Source organism: Cydia amplana, chromosome 12 (genome assembly GCF_948474715.1).
Source record: "Cydia amplana chromosome 12, ilCydAmpl1.1, whole genome shotgun sequence".
Lineage (NCBI taxonomy): Eukaryota > Metazoa > Arthropoda > Insecta > Lepidoptera > Tortricidae > Cydia > Cydia amplana.
In genome coordinates this window covers 4,638,801-4,660,130 of record NC_086080.1, presented here as the reverse complement: position 1 = coordinate 4,660,130, position 21,330 = coordinate 4,638,801, and the positions used below count along the sequence as shown (strand labels likewise).

The 21,330-nt window shown below is 36.9% G+C and overlaps 1 protein-coding gene across 3 annotated transcripts in view; it reads left to right on the top strand.

Annotated features, from left to right (window-relative positions):
• Positions 1-21,330, top strand: part of LOC134652840 (uncharacterized) — a 74,738-nt gene that overhangs the window by 23,315 nt on the left and 30,093 nt on the right. For 2 of the 3 annotated variants that reach the window (XM_063508028.1, XM_063508029.1), the window contains exons 2-3: positions 6,908-6,991; positions 19,199-19,288. In XM_063508028.1, coding sequence (XP_063364098.1) covers positions 6,908-6,991; positions 19,199-19,288 — 174 coding nt within the window. The remainder of the gene's footprint in view (positions 1-6,907; positions 6,992-19,198; positions 19,289-21,330) is intronic. The other variant, XM_063508030.1, reaches the window with a different exon arrangement.

The window sequence follows — 21,330 nt, the reverse complement described above, 5'->3', positions numbered from 1 at the left end:
CACACTGCCTGCTGACAGATATTTGTTACTGAGTCTTGGGTGTTTTCTATGTATTTATGTATTTGTATATTATATATATCGTTGGCTGACTACCCACAACACAAGCCTTCTTGAGCTTACTGATGTGGGACTTGGTCAATCTGTGTAAGAATGTCCTATAATATTTATTTATTTATTAATTAGGTATTTCTGAGTTCTATATTTCCAATGACACTTGAAATCATTTTGGTCGCACTTTTCAAACGGGACAGGCAATCTTGTACAATCAAACAAAGTAATTTAATTTCAGTACCATTTCGTACTTTGTCGCAGTGACAATCAATGTGAAAGTTACCTAGACCCCTCATACTATTGTCACTGTGACAAGGTACGAAATAGAACGGAAATAAATTCCTTGACCGTACATTGTAGATCTGTGATTTACACGAATGGTAATTTGTCTAGAAAAAAATCAAAAACTAGCAACAGAATCCGTATGGTAGGGTCTTCATACTGAATGCTGATTCACTCGCTGCTCTGGTGTTCGAGAGGGATATCGTTATTAAGTACATAGCTGTATCTCGCTTACACGTTGATACTTTAAAAATACATAAAAATACACTGTCTTTTCACGACAAAACATTAAAAACCCGTTCAAACAATATACGACCCACTCGCTACGGCCCATAATAAATACGGAACAGTAAACGCGGATATTAACTTTTTCATCAAGTGGGCAAATTTGTAAGGATGCCAGTTTAACTGCCTCTCATTTACTGTTATATTTTACTGTGAACAGAAGGACTTATCTCACGCGGATAACACAGATTATTTACCCTCTAGACGGAACATACTATTAATTTTGACCATCTTAACACACTTTTGACACTCAGGATCACGACCCCAAAATCACCAAATATACCTACTACACATAGAGATGTCATTGCATTTCTAACCATTTTCAGCAATTGCAAGTTCCACCGTACTCTAAATTAAATTATAAGAGTAAACGGTTCCATTTTGAAGTGGGCATTAGAAGTGTCGCCGTGCGGACCGGTTAGTAGATTCGTGTTCTTCTTTCACTCTCACTGAGCGTAAGCGTTGTCGAGATGGATGTGCGTGCTAAGGATCGCGCGCCATCTTGAAATACAAAATGTTTATTATTATTTAAAATGTGTATCTATGAAATGTAATCTATGACAGAACTCACACACTGTAGTGTGAAGGGTGTGGGTTTATTGCAGATTCCAGCGGACAGTCCGTCGGGACAAAGGCATACCTAGTATGTCACTTACGAATGGACGCGGGAATGTGAGCTTTTGTGGACACACCGATTACTGGCCTCCTAATTGCATGGCCACTTTATGCATGAATTCATTACCCAAAGAATATTCAAGAATTACATTAACATTTGTATGAGATAATTAGGAATGCTAAGGCATAATGTATATCACAGAGTTTTGAAGGCTAATAAGTCCGAGATTTTTCCAGACGAAAAATTAGATTAGACAAATCGCGTCGACAGATTTTTTACGGTCGAGAAAACCAGTAAGATCTTTACATTTTACAATTTTGCATTTTTATGGTATTGTGGAAAAGAGCGATGAATCATTTTGTTGTTAATACACGTATCTCAATAACAAACAAGCAACAATGGTTGCACTCCGGGAGTGCCGATAGAAGTGAAAACTCACCTCACTATGTTACCGACGCCCGGTAACACGATACATACGTTTAGCGGAGGTATTCTATTTATTTATTATATATTATTATCATTCTCAAATAAGATCACACTTTTTCATTGACATGTTTATTTAAAGAAGAACGAAGAAGAAAGAAGTTTTCACTTCAAAAAATATTGTCACCTGAATTATGCCTGTTTTAATTATTGTTTTTGCTTTATTTTCATTTTTAATTACGTAAAACTCCACAAAGTTCAATCGAGTTAATTAATACCTAAAACTGTTGACTTTTTACTGCCAAAGTTATGATTAAATATTGAAAGTTATTTCAATTTGAGTCTGAAAAGAAATTATCCCCTATAATTGCAATACGATTAACTCAATCGCTTAATGAATACATTAAATGAACAGTTATTTTCTTTCTATTCAATAAACTTAAAGAGTCACAATGACTTTAATTAAAAATTATTAAGCAGGCAAAACGACAGACTCACTGGAAAAAGTACAAATGCGGGACCGCATGTAACCAATACTTTCTCAATGTCATTTTATACGTCAAATTCCGAATAAGGTATCTACATACATACATACATACATATAATCGCGCCTATTTCCCGGAGGGGTAGGCAGAGACCACGGATTTCCACTTGCTACGATCCTGACATACCTCTTTCGCTTCCGTTACTTTCATAATATTCCTCATACACGCTCGCCGGTTTAGGGTGCTCTTGACCTGGCCTTTCTTCAGGATTTCCCTGATCTGATCGAAGAAAGTCCGCCGAGGTCTGCTCCTTCCAACTCCCTCTTCTACTTCTCCCTTATACACTCTCTTCGTCAGCCTTCTTTCACTCATTCTTTCCATGTGTCCAAACCATCTCAACATACCTTTAAGGTATCTAATGTAACATATAGGCTTAAAGTGGGTTTGTTACGAATTCGATATCATTTTTATTATACGTCAAATGCATGCTACTGAAAGTAACTCACTTGAAACAGAGGGTTAAGTAACTTTGCTAACTTGGATAAGAGAGCTGGCTTTCTGCAAGTACATAGGTATCTTAGTTACTTACTGCCGTATTCGAACTTCAAGATATTCACAAGAGACGACACGTACTAGATCCATTCTAGATACGTTATAGTTTGGATTTCAACTAGTTCTCTTTTGCAGCGCAATTCGGGCAACCAATGTCACTTTTACGATAGATCGTGTTAGATATCTATTAGATGTGAATTAGATCTCTAAGTAATATCTTGTGGAAATCATTCAAGAGTATCTCCAGAATCGCGGAAATCAAATTTGACAGGTTAGATCTTAAACATATCGTTATCGTATCTTAGCGATGTCTAAAAGTTATGTAATAGATGTCTATTACAAAATCCGAATCGGGCCCTTAGTTCGGTAAAGATTATTTAAGTCAGAAAATTACACGGAAATTCAGGAAAGTTTTGTAGACAATTTGGAAGCATTCTATTCCTTGGTCTCACGAACAACATAAATGACCAACTTCAGACTTTTTGGGTTTTCATCTAACTTTGAAACAGCAACAATAATCTCAACTTTATAAATTAACAGAGAAATAAACAGAACTTTAACTCTAAATGCCAACATCACTACATAGTATAAAACAAAGTCGCTTCCCTGTCTGTCTGTATGCTTAGATCTTTAAAACTACGCAACGGATTTTGATGCGGTTTTTTTTAATAGATAATACGGATCAAGAGGAAGGTTTATGTATAATTTGTTAACCCGTGCGAAGCCGGGGCGGGTTGCTAGTTGCTTTATAAACAAGAGTACAATATGAGTGTGAGGAATATGAGGACTAGGTTTGTATGGAGATGCGGTCGTCGAATGTGGTGTTAAGTAAAAAAAATCTCATAAGCTCAATTTATTTGTTTGTAATTATCAGCATGAACCAAATACACTGGGATGACGAGCTATTATATCTCTCTTTCATCGTACTTGTAGAATCTAGAAGAGTGTAATCTACAAATCCTTTTCCACTCAGGCAGAGATGAGAGGAGACGTGCAAGAATCAACCAATAACATTGGTTGTATTCCAGCGGAGCGGAGAAGAGAACCAACGCTCTTGGTTGACGCGTCTCCTCTCATCTCTGTCTCAGTGAAAGGCAGCCTTAGCTTTCACCGACCTTCCTCAATGAGGTCAATCAAAAAGTTCGAACGTCGCTCTAGTTATGGGTGCTAGAGGAAACTTCAATACTCAACAATGTAAGATTAGCCTTGACATATTTCTCGTGTGGCGTGCGTTGGTATTCCAACTTACTTGCGGAGAAAATTATTCTCAACTAAACATTTGAACAGAACGGGGAATTTTCATTCCTCATTATGTTAAATTAGGTCACTGTTTATTTAAGAAACGGGTTCAAAGACTTGAAAGTAATACAGTTAATTAAGAATTAAAATTTACACAGTTACTTATTTACATTCTGAACAAGGGCCGAAACCATCCAGGGGTGTGCCATCCAAATGGGGTAATGTGAAGATTGAGCTGAAAAAACTAAGGTTGCGTGCCATATTTTTATTATTATACAGGAGGCAAACGAACAAACGGATCACCTGATGGTAAGCTATTACCGCCGCCCATGGACACCCGCAACACCAGAAGGGTTGTAAGTGCGTTGCCTGCCTTTAAGATGGGAGTACGCTCTTTTCTTGAAAGTTTGCAGGTAGTATCGGTCCGGAAATACCGCAGGCGAAAATAGTTCATTCCACAGTGAACAAAGTTCCATATTATTATGTGAAAAAGTTTTCATTTATCGCAATTTGACGTTCAGTTTATCCTTTAAATGGGGCATTATCTATGAAAAGGGACCTTATTGTCGATGGCGCTTACGCCGCACATGCAGCGTCGCGCGGCATTGTATTTATATCGGAGCATCGTTAATAAGGTCCCTTTTCATAGATAACGTCACAAATTAGTTTGTTTTGTTGTTAATATACTATTAATAGCACCACTTAATAAACTTGAAAATTCAACTTTAAATTTCATGAACAACCTTCATTCTTCAAACTTCATTCAACGATGCTACAATGCCGGTCCTAACTTCTGTAGGGCTAAGATGGCCGGCTCTATCATTTGTCACCTTGGAGGATACAACTAAACGGAGTAGCCATTAACAGGCTTTCCCCTCTGTCGAAAATAGGCGGCCAACGGTCATACACAATGTATGGACTGACGTTTATCTGACATGGCTATTTTTACGTTACGCATACATTTGACGTTCCCCTCCCCCGCAAAAATCGGCAGACTGTTTTGTACAGAAAATTACAGACAAGGCGTCTCCGTTTGATTATATCCTCTAAGTTTGTCACCATGGCTGTCACGTTCTAACAAATATGTAAGTGCGAAAGTGACGCATAGCATGGCAGGTGATAAAAATGCGACCATGATGTCTGGTTCCTTAACCGTTAAGGAACCAGACATCATGGTCGCATACGTTAAGGCTTAACGTATAACAGAGAGCTTTATAATGTGTAAATAAAAAGTAGTTTTTATAGTTTGGAACATAGGTAATATTAATTAGCATTAATACCATACCAGTCATCAAACTAAACTTGGATACCTAGGCGCTGAACTCATGAATTCTAATTTAACTGTTCACCGATTGCTTAATAACTTATTTGCCGCAAGTATTCTAAACTTTAACTATTCTAAAAGTTGTCGATACGATAAAAGTTTAATGGACAATAATTTAATCTAATCAGTAACTTCAAGCTAACAAATTAAATTGCCGATCCTCCTAATGTCGCGGTTTTCATCAAAGCAAAATTAACTTTAAGGCATTTGCTTATATGTATATCGGATTATATACATTCATTTATGTCTGAGTAAACTTGCAAGAGTACCTATTAATAACTTAAGGACTTTTGATAAGGAAACAAGATGTTTGTTCTGAATAGGTCCTTCCTTTATTTAAAACTATACTTATATCACATGTAACTTCGAATCTGAACAGGTTTTAAACATTAAACCCTTATCCTGGCAAATTAAAAAAAAAGCGGCCAAGTGCGAGTCGGACTCGCCCATGAAGGGTTCCGTATTTAGGCGATTTATGACGTATAAAAAAAAAAACTACTTACTAGATCTCGTTCAAACCAATTTTCGGTGGAAGTTTACATGGTAATGTTCATCATATATTTTTTTTAGTTTTATCATTCTCTTATTTTAGAAGTTACAGGGGGGGGGGACACATTTTACCACTTTGGAAGTGTCTCTCGCGCAAACTATTCAGTTTAGAAAAAGCGGCCAAGTGCGAGTCGGACTCGCCCATGAAGGGTTCCGTATTTAGGCGATTTATGACGTATTAAAAAAAAACTACTTGCTAGATCTCGTTCAAACCAATTTTCGGTGGAAGTTTACATGGTAATGTACATCATATATTTTTTTTAGTTTTATCATTCTCTTATTTTAGAAGTTACAGGGGGGGGGACACACATTTTACCACTTTGGAAGTGTCTCTCGCGCAAACTATTCAGTTTAGAAAAAAATGATATTAGAAACCTCAATATCATTTTTGAAGACCTATCCATAGATACCCCACACGTATGGGTTTGATGAAAAAAAAAATTTTGAGTTTCAGTTCGAAGTATGGGGAACCCCAAAAATTTATTGTTTTTTTTCTATTTTTGTGTGAAAATCTTAATGCGGTTCACAGAATACATCTACTTACCAAGTTTCAACAGTATAGTTCTTATAGTTTCGGAGAAAAGTGGCTGTGACATACGGACGGACAGACAGACGGACAGACGGACAGACAGACAGACAGACATGACGAATCTATAAGGGTTCCGTTTTTTGCCATTTGGCTACGGAACCCTAAAAACTCGTGAGTTCAAGCCTCGCTTGCACAGTTGCACCTCATAGAGGAATAAAATGCTCTTAGAAAAAACACATATTTATTTTAACCTCCTAAGGCCCACCGCCCAGCCATACAAACGAAACATCCAAAACTTGCCACTGATATTTGAACGTAAATTGTGGAAAATAGAGTTGATATAGCGTTGTTTGAAAATTGAACGAACAAAGCAAAAGCGACTCTGTTCCAATTGAACATGGTTTAAATCACATCGAACTGAATAGGTACTATAGGTAGGACCTTGCGCCTTAGGAGGTTAAGTTTTCCACGCATTTTTTTGGGAAAAGCACTACACATAATCCGACCGGGTTAGGAAGCCAGCAGGTAATGCCCCGGCCTTTGTATAGTAACGTAATATTATTTCATTGCAGATGACAATCATTGGGAAAGAAGAAAAGCAGCTTTAAGGACGAGGCGACATGGACAGCACAAAGCGAGGAGACGGAGACAGATCGGTTAGTGAATACGATTACCATGCATTTTACCAGTCCTTTGTCATGAGATGGTCATGAGAAATGTTTCATGGGACAAGCTTTTAAAGTCAACAACTCAGTTGCATTGTTGAATGAATATTTTTATTTTTTGTAACACATGGACACATATTTTTATTAGTAGAGCTTACAAACTAATATGGGGTAGACAACGGTAAAGAAGTTATTAGTACGCTAGACAAACAAATTCGGCAAAATAAATTATATAAATAAATATTAACGGGACCCTACACTAGAGCTTGCCAGTATTGGGTAACAGGGGAGTGGAAAATCCCCGATAGAAAAACCAAATTAGTTTGACAATACATACAAACCGAGGTATTTTACGGTCTACATAGACACAAAGGAATAATTTCACCCATTCAGAACATTCACGCACGGGACAACTTGGATTTGCATTTCCCAAACGAATTTACCCTTTGTGCGTATAGCAATAGGGTTCAAATTAGCCTGGCTACACAGTTGGACAACATTGAACGCTATATGGGCCCGTATTGAAGTTGGGTTCGAGAAACTTGAACCAGCGAGAATGTATGCAGCATTGCAAGTTTCAGGCCATGCACAAGAATGGGAAACTCGCGTCTGCGAGTAAATATTACCTTTAACCTATTCGCTGCCACGTCAATGAAGTAATAAAGTGTTCTCAACGCCATGTCAAACATTGTACGTAAACAAATGTGACCAAAATCTACAACCAAAGACTACACTTAAATGTTTACGGTATTTCTTCTCAGAATCACGATCTTTTTCGAGTCTTTCGATTTTAAAGGGTTACAGATTACCAGTTTGCCAGACGATATCCAAAGAGTAGTATAATATACAGGAAAACGATATTAGCCTGCCAGTAAAACATTTGGTGACAGCTCCGAACAATGACAGGCTGATATCGTCCGGCGAACTGGTAATCTGTGGGTCCCCTCTTAATAGAAGAATAAAAGTATCCCAAGATTTTAATTTCCATTCCGTTGCCATTTTTCATAGATTTTGCACGACGACAGGAATACGGAACAGAAAGAACGAAAACACTTTTACTTTTTTTCTCTTAATAAGGTCAAAAGAGCTCTTTAAATGCTGAGACGGCATAAAAAAATATCCAATTTGAAAAATAATGTTTTTTTTTTATAAAATGGCTCGCCCGTCCGAGCTTCAATATTTCTTATATCTTACAAACTCAAGCAGCAGGTTCCATTGTTATGCTGCCAAAACTTAGCACATTTTTCAGAGCACGTACTTAGGAGTGCTGAAAGTTTTCGGCGCTAAATTTTACTTTTCAGTGAATGCAGAAGTTGCAAAGAATTTTAATAATTTCATTGAGATTAGGATTTATTTATTAAATATAGTTCAGAAAGTCGTAGTTTTTTTAATTGGTATTCGATTGCTTTATGTAAAATACCTACATACCTACTATATTTTACAGATGTCCATAAAATGAGATGTGGGTTGTAGGCACTGACATAGATATCTAGGGACTGGCTTTACAGGCAATAATAATGAGGCATGACAGGGGCCAGTACAGCGGTGTGAAATCGCTACAACGCGATTGGTTGATGAGTTCGCATCACGCGCGCGATTGATTGACGAGTTCGCATTACGCGCGCTATTGGTCGCAACTAGTTGCGTTAGACTGCACGATTGGCTGGAATTCATGAGTTAACACCGCTGAACTAGTACCATTTTTAGTGCCCCATTAGCCCGTCCTTAGATACGTCAATGGTTGTAGGTGTATCTGGACATTTTCATCTGTATTTATCCTGACCAATCGTAGTCAACCAATTGTCTATGTATGATTAATTGATCTTGAGCTTTAGCTGAAGTTATCTTTTTGCTGTTTTTTTTTCGAGAATGATTTTTTTTCTACATACAGCTAAACCGGGGGATTTGGCCAATATTGATCCTAGCGAAAAAAATAATACTTATTTTAAAAGAAATCTCAAATAGATTATTTACGTTGGCCGATTGGCAATGTTTGGTGTTCGTTTGGTGTACTTACTATAAGTATTTTGTTACAACCACAATGACCACATAATGAACGGAGCCGTACAGCGCCATCTATGCACTTAGGCTGTCATATTCGAATTACGAATTTGTCACAGACGTTCCATATCTAATTGTAATCTCACAATATAAGAATGAGTAACACATTTTGAACGACTTACGACATATTTGCGAAGTTTTCCCAGGTACCTACATCGACAACTCTCAGGGGACAAAATAGCTGGCGTTATATCTCTTCCATTATTTAATCTATGACCGTACAAACACAGTGATCGGAATCAATCTATTACTTCCCAATTTTGGTCGCAAAAAGGTTTTTTTTTTAAATTAGGAACGTGCCTTTTTCTGAACAGTTCATCCATCCACCGTCCGACATGGATAGCCTTTACATTAAACTTTGATACGTACATAAAGTGTCCTAATTAATAATACACAATAGTTATTTTCGATACAAGTGCGAAAAAGAGGAAATTCGAAACGAGTGGCGATCACGACCGAAGGGAGTGTTTTAAATCGACACGAGTTGCGAATTACCTATTCGCACGTGTATCGAACAACGTTTTACAGTACATATGGCACTTTAAAGTTTCGACATAAGCACGAAAAGTGCTATTTTACGCACTAGTGCGGAAAAGTAGCCCCATATGTACTGTAAAAGATTTTTTATAAATAGTGATAAAGATAAAATGGGAAAAATATGCCCCCAAAATTTCATACCTAAATTTTATGTAGGTACAGTTTAAACTACATATTATCGATTTATCGCCATACATTACATGGTATAGGTAAAAAACAAATTTTATGGGTGAAACAACTTTTAGTGGCAATCGTTGCCATGGTTACGGTCCCCTGGACAACTCTTACATTTTATTGTACCTATTTACCAAATATTCATTTTTATGGTGACAGCGTAAGCTGAAAACGCCGCGCCAGTTACGGCCATAGAAATCTGACATTAATTATGACATTTCCACACTTTTTCAATACAAATATCATGCAGAGTTAGCTTAGTTCAACTCTTTTGCCAAATATTTATTTTAATACAATTCCGAGAGCTCTTGTTCTCTCTTCACGTCAGTGTCCAAAGAGGTCACGTTTAATAATAATAACAATTAGGCCATGGACAAATTTGTCACGTCCCAACGGACCACAATCAATTAGTTTTGCCACGTATATGCAGTTTAATAAGTTATACACGGACGGTAGGGCTAAACTGTAATAAATAGTTATTTGTACAACAAGAGATCAAAGTTTGATATTTCTTCGAGTGCTTATTTTGAGTCCCGTGCAAGCGAAAGATTTTATACTATATCTAATTTAGAATCTTGAGCGTAGTAAGGGACTCAAAAGCGCACGAGATGTAAATAACTTTGATCTCGTGTAGTTCACAAAACTTTTCACCTCAGCAGTGAGAACATATTTAGAACCCGAAAAATGTATTCCTTCTTCATCACTTAAGTACCTATTCACTCATGTTTTCTTAAGATATACCAACAATTATGTTTTCACCTCAGCAGCTCGAACAAGGGTACTTTGCTACTTAAAAACAGTGAGCAAAATCGCATTTTGCTCACTGAGTGAGACAAAATGAGCAAAATGCGATTTTGCTCACTCAGAATCTCGAATCTTTCGCTTGCACGGGACTCAAAATAAGCACTCGAAGAAATATCAAACTTTGATCTCTTGTTGTACAAATAACTATTTCACCTCAGCAGCTCGAACAAGGGTCCTTTGATACTTAAAAACAGTGAGCAAAATCGCATTTTGCTCATTTTGTCTCACTCAGTGAGCAAAATGCGATTTTGCTCACTGTTTTTAAGTAGCAAAGTACCCTTGTTCGAGCTGCTGAGGTGAAAAATAAATTGTTATACTGTTTAGAAAGGTACAAAAGGAACCCTTATGGTGCGACTCTGTTCGTCCGCCCGTCCGTCTGTCACATTGCTAAATATCTCGAGAACTACTGAAGCTATAGATTTAAAATTTGGAATACTTATGAACAACGCTAACCCGAACACATCGGAATTCGATTTTTTTTATTTTTGGATCCCTTAATGGGATTAGCCCGGTTTCCTCGCGATGTTTTCCTTCAATGAAAAGCGACTGGTACTTCAATGTGACGTTCCACGGCAAAAGGTACCTTATGGCACTTGGCGCTTACGTCGCATAGCGCCGCAATAATAATAGCGCGCGGCGGCGGAGCGGCGTTAATAATAGCGTAAGCGCCAAGTGCCATAAGGTACCTTTTGCCGTGGGACGTCACAAATATTAAATGATATTCAGGACAGTCAAGTGTAAAAATATGGGTGCACTCATCATACTCAAAAATATGTCCCATAGCTCTTATGTCAGCGAATTAAGAACTATGGGACATACTTTTGAGTAAGTTGGCACGTATATTTTTACACTTGACTGTACATAATTTAATTTTTTTTTACAAGCAGAAACGTCTGCGACCGATGCTATTAAGCTTAGAATAAATTTAAAAGTGGAAAAATTACTGTCTTGGGTGAGACTTGAACTCACGGCCTCTGGATCGATATTCGGAAAGATTTGCTGGCTATGGATGAGGTCTTGGTGGCTCAGATGGCAGAGCCTGGAATATCGATCCAGAGGCCGTGAGTTCAAGTCTCACCCAAGACAGTAATTTTTCCACTTTTAAATTTATTCTATGACTGTACATAAGTTCCGAAAACTTATTGGAACGTTATTCACTTTTAGAAGAGCCGTGTAACATGATAACAATTCGGTTAACTTAGTACCCAAGGGAAATTTAATTCAATTTCATGAATGGAAAAACCTTTAAACGAAATAACGTCTGCTCGGCTTTCCCAGGACACCAAAAGTTAGATTAACCGATGACATCCTGCGATCAATTATTTAGGTATCTAAACTTTGTTTCGCATAAAATAAATACATAACATTATATACAATAGGTAGAGGAGTTATTGCCTTAAGCTAGTCTACCAGTCAAGAAAAGTGACAAATCTATACTGCGTGATCATATTACTGTACTCCATTTAAACAAATTATAGTAGAACTTCGATTATCCGAACTAATTGGGAACGAGACTATTAATTCGGCTATCATATGTTAAAATATTACGTACCTAATACATATTAACATTGAAATATAAAGCCTCTGGAATAAAACGAATGCTTTTTATAATTTTTTTGTGTTCGGTACAAAACTTTGTTCATGGCTTATTTATAGGCGTCCATTTTTAGGGTTCCGTAGCCAAATGGCAAAAAACGGAACCCTTATGGATTCGTCATGTCTGTCTATCTGTCTGTCCGTCCGTCCGTATGTCACAGCCACTTTTTTCCGAAACTATAAGAACTATACTGTTGAACTTGGTAAGTAGATGTATTCTGTGAACCGCATTAAGATTTTCACACAAAAATAGAAAAAAAAAAAATTTGGGGTTTCCCCATACTTAGAACTGAAACTCAAAATTTTTTTTTTTCATCAAACCCATACGTGTGGGGTTACCTGTCTATGGATAGATCTTCCAAAATGATATTGAGGTTTTTAATATCATTTTTTTCTAAACTGAATAGTTTGCGCGATGGTCACTTTCAAAGTGGTAAAATGTGTCCCCCGCCCCCTGTAACTTCTAAAATAAGAGAATGATAAAAGTAAAAAAAAAATATGATGTACATTACCATGTAAACTTCCACCGAAAATTGGTTTGAACAAGATCTAGTAAGTAGTTTTTTTTATACGTCATAAATCCCCTAAATACGGAACCCTTCATGGGCGAGTCCGACTCGCACTTGGCCGCTTTTTTTTTAAATGAATAACGGCTAAACTGAGTCAACGTTCGGATAATTGAGATTTCGGATAACCGAGGTTTTACTGTAAATTTATTCATGCTATGTTATAAAATAAATAATAATGTACTTAACAGTAACGCCATTGACTATCGTTGCACATGTAAGCATTTAATGCAAACTCGACCGAAAAATTGCGTTATTTTAGTTGTAATACTAACTAACTTTCACTTCAATCTAAAAACTATTCTATGCATTTCTTGATTTTACCATTTGCATTTGGCCTAAAAACTGTAATGCACCCTAGTTTTACATCAAAGCGGTTTGCTTTACTGATTTCAGTAAAATATTCATCCAGTGCGGTAGTTTTAGCGATTGATCGGCGTTTAAATTGTTAATTTACAAGTTTCTTTGTTCGGATGTAAAACGAATAAATTGTGTTTCATAGTTGATCCATATACTTCCATTCTAACTAATAATGTATGAATGCAGTTTTTCTTGTTACTAAAATCGATGACTCCTAAGAAGAGATCGTTGTGTGTCTTATAGTTTCAGACCTTTCCACTGGAACTTGAATTTGGACCATAGTTGTAAAACTGTGGACTAAAGTTACCTCATTTCACGGTGTCCACTTTTATATACAGCTGGTACCTATGGCAACAATGCGACATGGGTACTTAAGTTGGGGCACTAACTGAGTACTAACTTGTCTAACGCTGCGTCTTACGTAAGCGAACAACTCGCGAACGCGAAGCGAAGCGGCGCGGCGCGGCGCAGCGGACCCACGGCGTTCGCGTTCGCAACAAGATCGCCCACGGACACTTCTATAGGTATCAAAGCATTGATTCACCCCGCGCTGCATCGCTTCGCTCGCGTGTTGTTCGCCTACGTAGTACGCTGCGTAAATATTGGCGCAACCATTCTTTGGCTGGAGCCACCATTTCGGTACAAGTTGCTAAGCACCCTTTTCGCAGAAGGTTAAACTTAACGATCCCATAGCTCGTACCAAACTGGTTTTTGCCTCGGGCTTTCCTCGGAATTACGGGCTTTTAAGGCCTATTTGCAAATAACGAGCTGGCATTTGCTACGTTTATTTAGTTTAATTCAGCAATATTTATTGTAAAGCGTTAGAAATAGTACATTACGATACAAGTGCGAAAAATAGGAAATTCGCAAAGAGTGCAGGCGATAAATTAAAACACGACCGAAGAGATTCACTTTGTAAAAATATTTTTTAATATGAAACTTTTTGATAGTTAAAAGTCCAATGATTTTATCGCCCATCTTTAGTAAATTGAATTACTGACTGAGCGTGTAAAATAAACTTTCATACCTAGTCAACTGTTACTTTGAAGAGTTTATAAAAATGACCGACATTTTTATTTTCGTCGCAGCAAACATAAGTACGGCTACCATCAGTTTGGCACTGACATAAACGCCGTCGAGAACGTAATTTACATCTCGCTCGTACTCGCATATTAGTGCAAACGAGATGTATAGAAAGTAAATTACGTTCTCGATAGCATAAATGTCAGTTTTGACACTGTCAGTGACTCATGGTACGGGCTCAGGCAACTCTCTCTTGTATAATTGAATTTCTTAAACGGCGTCGTTATAAACTTTGTTCAAAGTAAAAGTTCACAATCTCTTCAGCACAGCCTATACGAGAAAGGTACATCACTACATAGTATAAAACAAAGTCGCTTCCCGCTGTCTGTCCTTATGTATGATTAGATCTTTAAAACTACGCAACGGATTTAGATGCGGTTTTTTTTAACAGATACAGTGATTCAAGAGGAAGGTTTATGTATAATTCGGGGCCGGTCGCTAGTTAATTATATAACTAGAAAAGTAACAGTAGTGGTACTTTTTCATTTGCCCATAGCATTTACTAGCGACCCGCCCCGTCTTCGCACGAGTTACACAAAACCTTAATAGTATAATTTATTAACCTAAACCTTTCTCAAGAATCACTCTATTGATTGGTAAAAACCGCATGAAAATCCGTTCTGTAGTTTTTGTGTTTATCGCGAACATACAGACATACGCGGTGGGGGACTTTGTTTTATAAGGTGTAGTGTTTTTTTAAATAGAAATATTCCATCTCTAGCGTAAGATTATTGCCAAAGAATACAAGGAATACATACGTATTCCATTCTATAGTAGTTTTATTGCTAAAGCGTGTTGTGATTGTGAATCATCTCGCGGGGATCTTTCTCTTTTACTCCAATGAAGGCATAATTAGAGTGACCGAGAAAAATGCCCTGGCGGTCTAGCATGAGTTGCGTTCTCGCGCGCGAGTCCATACATGAAGTCGCGCCATATGTATGGAGTCGCGCGCGAGAACGCAACTCATGCTAGACCGCCTGGTTTGGATTTCAACTCAACATTATACTCATAAATAAATAGGTATTAGATTACCAAAACGCAAGCATAAAATCCAGCTCGTAATTAATATAAAATCCGAACGTTTTCGAGTATAACTAACGAGGTTATATTGTTACAAAATCAACCCGCTTCCAAACCTGCTACCGTTTAACACTCTGGCATAGATTACCTCAAATTAGATAGCACGTCTTTAGCGGCAGATTTCCGAATTAACTTTAAATTATTTTCGAACGGGAAGTGCGAGGAATTCACAGTCGCAGGAGGGTGTTTTAGTTTCGTGAGTCGAATTGATTAGTGATAACTAGTAGTTCGCCCCGAACTGAGAACTCGCGGTTAACCAAAAATTATATAGCGATTGACTTTGTTGCACCTACTTAGGTATGGTAATGGACCCTATAATGGACGTGGAACCGGTAATGGGACATAAAACCACAAATCCTCTAAAATAAGTATGTAAAAGTAGTTTATAAACACTGGCAATATTTTACCATAAATAAGAGTCATAGAGCTGTTTAAGTTTGACTTTTTATTAATTTCGGTTACTTTTTAAGAAATTGGCGCCAACCCAAAAGTTGTCGTGTCACTGGAAAAAATAACCAGTAAGAATTCTTAACAACTTCGCTAAGAGAGGTGAGTCCATATATTAAATTGTAATTAATTATTATTTGGTGTAAACTAGAATGTGTTTTGTTAATTGCATTTACCATGAGATAAGGTATACAACACACTATGTTGTGACTCTAGAGATGTATAAAAAATAGTGGTATTTTGCCCAATCCCATTATAGGAGCTGTAAAACTGTATACCTCCTATGATGGGACAATTTACATAATCATGCTTGCCATGGCATAATTTCATGTTTAAACAATACAGAAGTATAATGTAGTTACGAACTATGTCAGGAACTCTCCTCGGACTTCGGATAATTTAATATCGTTTTTAGGTACAAAATTTTATTTAACTTGCCCTGTTAGTTTGTATGTTAGTTAGTGTGGCTCAAATCTTGGAAATGGCATTTGAGTCACTTTCGGATTTCCGATTGAGTTAAAATTTTGGATACGTATGCAAATCGGATGACAATGCAATATAATGATAACATGGAATTGATCTCATGGTGGAGACAGGAGGTGGCCATAGGAACTCTGTGATAAACGCAACCTAATTGTGTTTGGGTTTGTTAGAATTGTCTCGATGAGTATTATTAGTTGGCTGTCGAAAGAAAAATACATTCTTACATAAAAGCTTATACCAAAAATTACTAATAACTAATTTTTTGCCAAAAACTTATTCCCTATTCCAATATCTTATACTTATAGGGTATGTCCATTATAGGGGGCCCATTACTGGATCCACGTCCATTACCGGGGTTCCATTACTGGAGCTTTGGTGTCCATGACTGGAGAAAAAAAACATACTTTTAATTAATTAATTATGTGGAAAATAATTGCAGTATCTTTGATACAACACGCCTGAAACATGAAAGAAGGATAGGATATTCATCTTTTAACAAGCTAAGCGGTAGAACTTTTACATGTATCAGGGAAATATCACAAATACTCCAAATTTGCTCTTAAATGTCCCATGACTGGTGCCGTTACCATACTCGTATAGTGCGACATAAAATAATAGAAAATAAATGAGGACGCCACTTTCTACGTAACTGTCACATTTTTGACGTAAAATGCTTATACATGGCAACAATTTACTATGGACATTTTTGAGTTCCATTTTATTTAATTTCAACTATTTTATGTCGCTCTATAGGCGGCAAATGGATCAAAGATCGCGTGGATTTATTGCAAGGTCTGTGGAGCCCTTAACTGATTGATTTAAGCAAAGAGTAGTATGTATAATATAGTTGGCCAAGCAGATCTTGTCAGTAGAAAAAATGTAGACGCGAAGGGATATGGTCGCATAGAAAATTTGAGTTTCGCGCCGTTTTCTACTAACAAGATTTGCTTTTTTGCATCAATTTTGAAGCGCCATTTACAAGTTTAGCGTTAAGTAATATAGATGGCGCTATTTTTTCGAATAAAGGGCTTCGTATACGGCTGTCCCTCCCCTGGATTTAAGTCACCACCATAAAGTCTATTTTTTTATTCGGTAGACTGAAATGACAGTTAATAGTATGAAATGACATTTCATGTTCATACAATTAACTGTCATTTCAGTCTACGGAATAAAAAAATAGACTTTAGAGATTAAAATAAACTATATCTGTGCTAAGCCGAAATATTTCCTGTCAAATGTCAAATACATATGTTATGTTTATTCTAATTTATTTTTATCTTGCTAATTATTTCAAAATGGTAAATTTAAAAACGATATTATAAAAGTGTAAGTCGAGCACTTTCATTTGATACTAAACTCGACCATGTTTCTTGCAAAAAAATTACCAGAATAGCAAGACCTCTCACAAACAGCTTTTTGGCCTTCTAAGCTCTTCTAGCTCAATAACCTCTTGATCGGGCCTGCTCATAATTTAATGACTAAAATATAATGCCCTCGACTACACGTTTACCCAATTTCATTTAAATTAGAACAAATTTACTTAAGTTATTGAGTATCAAACTATCTTCTGACAGTTCAGCTTAAAAACATCGAAATGCCGAGACGTGCCGCTAGCCAGCCGCGTGTTCAAAGTCGAATGTAAGAACTTCGCTTCGCTTCGCTCGCTCTTCGATTAATCGCTGGCTAGCAGAGCAGCGTGCATATTTTATACGCCTCTATAGAGAGGCGTTAGTATATCTAACCAAATTATTTTTACTAGTACCCCCTTAGGTAACTTTTGCATTAACTTCGGACTGTGCGGAAAAGGTTGGAGTTACACAGTGAAGGATGAGACTTAGAAAATGTGATTTAAAAAAATCCGCATTCATTTTGTTTTCATAAAATAATTTTGTTACGTTTTGGTTCTCTAAATCGAATTTCTAAATCGAAAATCTGCCGCTGGATACCCTGTGCAATATAAAACAAGCGCTCAAACCTCATCCACGCACTCGTACCGCAACAAACTGTTCAGGAGACCGATTCTGATTGAACAATTTGGTTAGGATTTGACCTTGTTGTGATACGACCTTGACGATTGCTTGCACTGATGCACTGGAATTCATGTCATTTCGCTTATTGGTGCGTGTGACATAAGTTATGAGTCGTGTCAAGGTCGTATCATAACCATTGTATATAGCCAACATACATATATAGCCCATTGAAATAAGCGCGCAATAAATGGTAAGCGCAACTCCCATCCCATGCTCTATCTCGTATGAGTAATCTATGTACCTAGTACCTCAAGATTAACCTAATTAATATTAGCCTCTGAGCTCGGAGGTGAAATTTGACTTTTAGTTAAAGTGTCATTTATTGAATGAACATGCTAACTATGTGAACAAAAGTTACTAGTAAATTGACATTCAGTGTCAATTTTAGTATGGCGGTTTGTTTACATAGTTAGCAAGTTCTATTGAATGACACTTTAGTTACAAACACTGTCACTGAACAAGGGAAACTGCAATATTAGACGTATCTAAAGACAACAAGTCTAGACTGATGCTTACGCTTAATAGTTATTTACGATACAGGTGCGAATTACATATTCGCACGTTTATCGTACAACGTTTTACAGAACATTCTGGCCCTTTAAATTTTCGACGTAGTATCGTAATGTGTTTATTATAACACCTGGTGTCGTAATGTTGCACCAGATGTACTGTAAAGATAATTATTGGAGTGTGCAAAAGGGAAGCCATCACTGTAATATCAACATTTCGTGAACAGGAAACAGGCAGACTAGAAATGAAGAAATGTGACCAGTTTTGAGCTTTATAGCGGCCAGTAGCGGCCTGCATTACAAACTGTTGGGTTAAAAGGCGTGTGCACATCGTATATATGCGTGCGCGTAGACGTTGTAATATTCATATACTTATGAAAGACGGCACACCGGCTCCAACACAAGCAGCAGGTGTGCTCTGGCCTTTAATTTAATATAATAACCACCCCTGTATTTTTTTGTTCGCAGAGTCCGTCTCGTCCGCCACAGACGCGGTTGTCACAGACTCCGCATTAGCGCAGCCGTCGCGCATCTCCGCCGGTGAGAGCGGTACCTTAGGTAGCTGCTCACATACACGATGTTGTATTTTTCTAGATTAGCACTTATTGAAACCATCACACACTGCGTTTTTGCAACGATAAACTAGTTTTTCTAATGTAGGTTATACGCCTAATAGTGCAAAGTCGAAGGCACCACGATACTTATAATATGGTACAATGGCCTCTGGTACAATGGTGGACAACATGCCAATCAGTGTCACACTAATATGGAAGAGTGATAGAGGACAAAGCGATTCAATGGAGAAGCGTAAGCGATTGTCACCTTGGCTAGACCGCCAGGAGATCTTGAAGTAGATTGGACCGCCTTGTAAGATAGGCCAATTCGACTTGAAAATCACGACTACTCTGTATCGCCTAAGACTGAAGAACAAGAACACGCCTGGGTACCTGTATGCTGATCGATTTACGAACCAGTACCTCTTTAATAATATGGGCAACTTACGTCTACTTTAGCTTTCTAACCCGATAGGTTGTGCCACAAAATTTTACTTGCCTGTCGGATTAAAAGTCGAACAAAGAGTTTTAAAAAATGGTTGCAGTCAAAGTTTGAAATTGTGTTTTGGCAGCTTTAAGCGCTAAAGGGTACTGCCAAGTGCCAATACCACACGTTCCGACGTCAGGTAAAGCATAAGCTTAGTATTTTAGTTTATTTTGGCCACGCTTTACACTTCAGATTTTGATAGGCTACTAACAGCACTTGAGTTTGTTTCGAGTTAAGTATAAGCTGAATGATTTAACCTCCTTTTGTGAGGATTTTAGTTTGAAACTGCATTGGTTCAAAACTGTTAAGTATATAAGATCGTGCTGCAATTCAACAATAAAATTTGAATATATAGATGGTCAAGAAAATCTTGTCAGTAGAAAAAGGCCCGAAATTCAAATTTTCTATGGGACGATATCCCTTCGCGCCTACATTTTTCAAATTTGCCGCCTTTTTCTACTGACAGGATTTGCTTGACCATCTATACTTAACCCTTAAATGCATAGTGTTGTCAAATGTCTACAAAGCATTCGACAGCTCACAGATTAAGGGTTAAACAAATTCTATTTGTTCCTATATATTATTTCAATAGTAAAACTAATAAATTTTCCGAATCATTACATAAATTTACGCAGTATTTTAATTTATAAAAATTACATTTGTTTATAGACGAAATGTCGGAAAACTTGGAAAAACTTGGAAGTTGATGATTATGGAAGTTGGTATATCATTTTGGGCAGATTTTTCGGGGTTTGTAAATATTTTATATTTAAAAACTTTATCATAGGTATATCACAAATAGTGTACCTTTCTAATGGTAGTAAAAAAATGTATACATCTATTACTGAAAATTACATATTTACATAAATATGATTTAGCCAATTCAACTTCTAACACTGATTTCGCAGTGAAAATCGAAGTTATATTTTTTTTTACTATTTTTCCTAGAATCGGCAAACAATTATGTGATACCTACATATATTTTTTTTAGGTCATTTTTGTATTTTTATTAAAACCATAAACATAATTAATAACAAACTTAAAATAAAAATTAACCTAAAATTAAAACTACCTACAAAACTAAAACTAATACCTAAAAAATAAATAAAGATAATGTGGGTGACCGAGATATATTAATTTCGGGCAAAAAGAAAAAGTCATGCATTTAAGGGTTAGTATTAGTATCATATATTCAGTTTCTATTTGCGAGTTCCTATATAATTGGCTCTGTAATGTTATCTAAAAAGTCTAATGTATCATTCATAGCTGTTGGAATTCCTTGCATGTATAAATAAATAAATAATTAGTTATATGTATGTGTCAGAAATATGAATCAATACTTACACCTCATTTTAGCCATAAGGACAATTTTAAAATACTTATCGGGAACACAAAGAACCACATAAACACTCAAAGAACATAAGGGCCACTTGCACCATTCAACTAACCCGGGAATGCCCGGGAAAACCTAAGCCTTTTTTATTCGAGTTATGCAATTACTTTAAAAACATCTGACTGCACTGAGCTATAAAGAAAATTCATTTCTTCCTCTGTCATCT